The sequence below is a fragment of the Rutidosis leptorrhynchoides genome, chromosome 1 (genome assembly GCF_046630445.1).
Source record: "Rutidosis leptorrhynchoides isolate AG116_Rl617_1_P2 chromosome 1, CSIRO_AGI_Rlap_v1, whole genome shotgun sequence".
In the NCBI taxonomy this organism is placed as follows: Eukaryota; Viridiplantae; Streptophyta; class Magnoliopsida; order Asterales; family Asteraceae; genus Rutidosis; species Rutidosis leptorrhynchoides.
Genome location: NC_092333.1, coordinates 427,035,502 through 427,037,181, shown reverse-complemented (window position 1 = coordinate 427,037,181; position 1,680 = coordinate 427,035,502). Strand labels below are relative to the sequence as shown.

At 34.8% G+C, this 1,680-nt stretch overlaps 1 protein-coding gene across 1 annotated transcript; it reads left to right on the top strand.

The window, feature by feature from the left end:
* Positions 1–519: 519 nt before the first annotated feature.
* On the top strand, positions 520–1,298 carry LOC139902240 (secreted RxLR effector protein 161-like). Its single transcript, XM_071884887.1, has 2 exons — positions 520–1,012; positions 1,096–1,298. The coding sequence occupies exons 1-2, from the start codon at positions 520–522 to the stop codon at positions 1,296–1,298; spliced, it is 696 nt and encodes a 231-aa protein (XP_071740988.1).
* The last annotated feature ends 382 nt before the right edge of the window (positions 1,299–1,680 follow it).

The following is a 1,680-nucleotide window of genomic DNA, read 5'->3' as shown; positions in this document are numbered from 1 at the left end:
TTAATTATCGTACTTTTTAATTATCGCAAGTTTATTTTATCACACTTTTATTATTCGCAATTTCATTATCGTTATTTACTTTACGCCTTAAATTAAGTCTTGTATTTATTTATTATTTTACATTTGGTTTTAACTGCGACTAAAGTTTTAAAATCGACAAACCGGTCATTAAACGGTAAAAACCCCCCTTTATAATAATAATATTACTTATATATATATTTGTATTTTTACAAAAGTAAACTAATATAGCGTTAAGCTTTGTTTAAAGATTTTCCCTGTGGAACGAACCGGACTTACTAAAAACTACACTACTGTACGATTAGGTACACTGCCTATAAGTGTTGTAGCAAGGTTTAAGTATATCCATTCTCTAAATAAATAAATATCTTGTGTAAAATTGTATCGTATTTAATAGTATTTTCTGCTAAAATTTAATAGTATTTCGTACACCCCGCTGCACATATCAGCATCTTTCTACATCAATCGAAGTATGTAGCTGACATCTTGAGCTGATTCAAGATGGAGAATGAACGAGTTGCCAAGAATCCTCTATCGGTGAATCACGGGATTACACCAAAAAATACTGGAGCAAAGGTCAACCCGACTCTTTACATGGCTATTATTGGTTCCTTGATATACCTTACAGCATCTCGTCTAGATATCATGTTCGCAACATGCTTGTGCGCTCGTTATCAAGCACAACCAAATGTGAATCATATGCTCGCAGCAAAGAAGATCATGCAGTATCTCAAGGGGACTCCAAGTTTGGGCTTATGGTATCCACGGAAGGATGGATTTGAGTTGACAGCATACAGTGACTCCAACTATGGAGGATGCAAAATAGATTTCAAATCTACCTCTGGAGGTTGTCAGTTTCTGGGTAGCAGGCTTGTGAGTTGGCAGTGTAAGAAACAGACCGCTGTTGCACAATCCACGTGTGAAGCTGAATATATTGCTGCAGCAAGTTGTACATCTGAAGTTGTCTGGATCCAACAACAGTTGCGGGATTATGGTTTGCATATTTCTAACACTCCTATCTATGTTGATAATACTGCTGCTATTGTTGTAACTAAGAATCCTATCAATCATTCTAAGACCAAACACATAGGGATCAAGTACCATTTCATAGGGATTGTTATGAAAAGCGCTTAATAGATGTCCTTCAGATAGGTACAAAGACCCAACGTGCTGACCTATTCACTAAAGCCTTTGATAGACCACGTTTGCTATTCTTACTAAATGTTTTGGGTGTGAGAGAAGGGGCAGAAGTTGTGTCCGAAAAGGAGTTATTGGAGTAACCATCCAATCTGTTTCATTTGTATATATGCATTTGCACGTTGCATCATTTGTGCATGTTACTTAGCTTTCATCTCCTTGCATGTCAATTTCAACATCATTTTATGTTCTGTATGTTAAATATGAAAAACCCAAAAATATTTGTGTTTAATTTTGTTTCATAGATTAGTTGAGAAAATGGGAACGCGTGAAAATTTAAAAACAATAGAAAGTTGAAAACCCATAAAAAGTTGAAAAATTCAAAAAATGAGAAGGTGCTATGTGATAATGGGAGATGATTGTATTACTGAACTTGCATGTTTATCGTTTTGCGCACAACGTATGTAATACATGATTAGTTGATGAATGTTGATAAATTTTGATGATTTTATTTTGGAATGAGAT

What these genes read in the sequence shown, in the direction of transcription:
- LOC139902240 (XM_071884887.1), top strand. Translation starts at nt 520, where the DNA reads ATGGAGAATGAACGAGTTGCCAAGAATCCTCTATCGGTGAATCACGGG. An exon ending in ACAACAGTTGCGGGATTATG is followed by an intron (nt 1,013 to 1,095) that starts GTTTGCATATTT and finishes AATCATTCTAAG; the next exon opens with ACCAAACACATAGGGATCAA.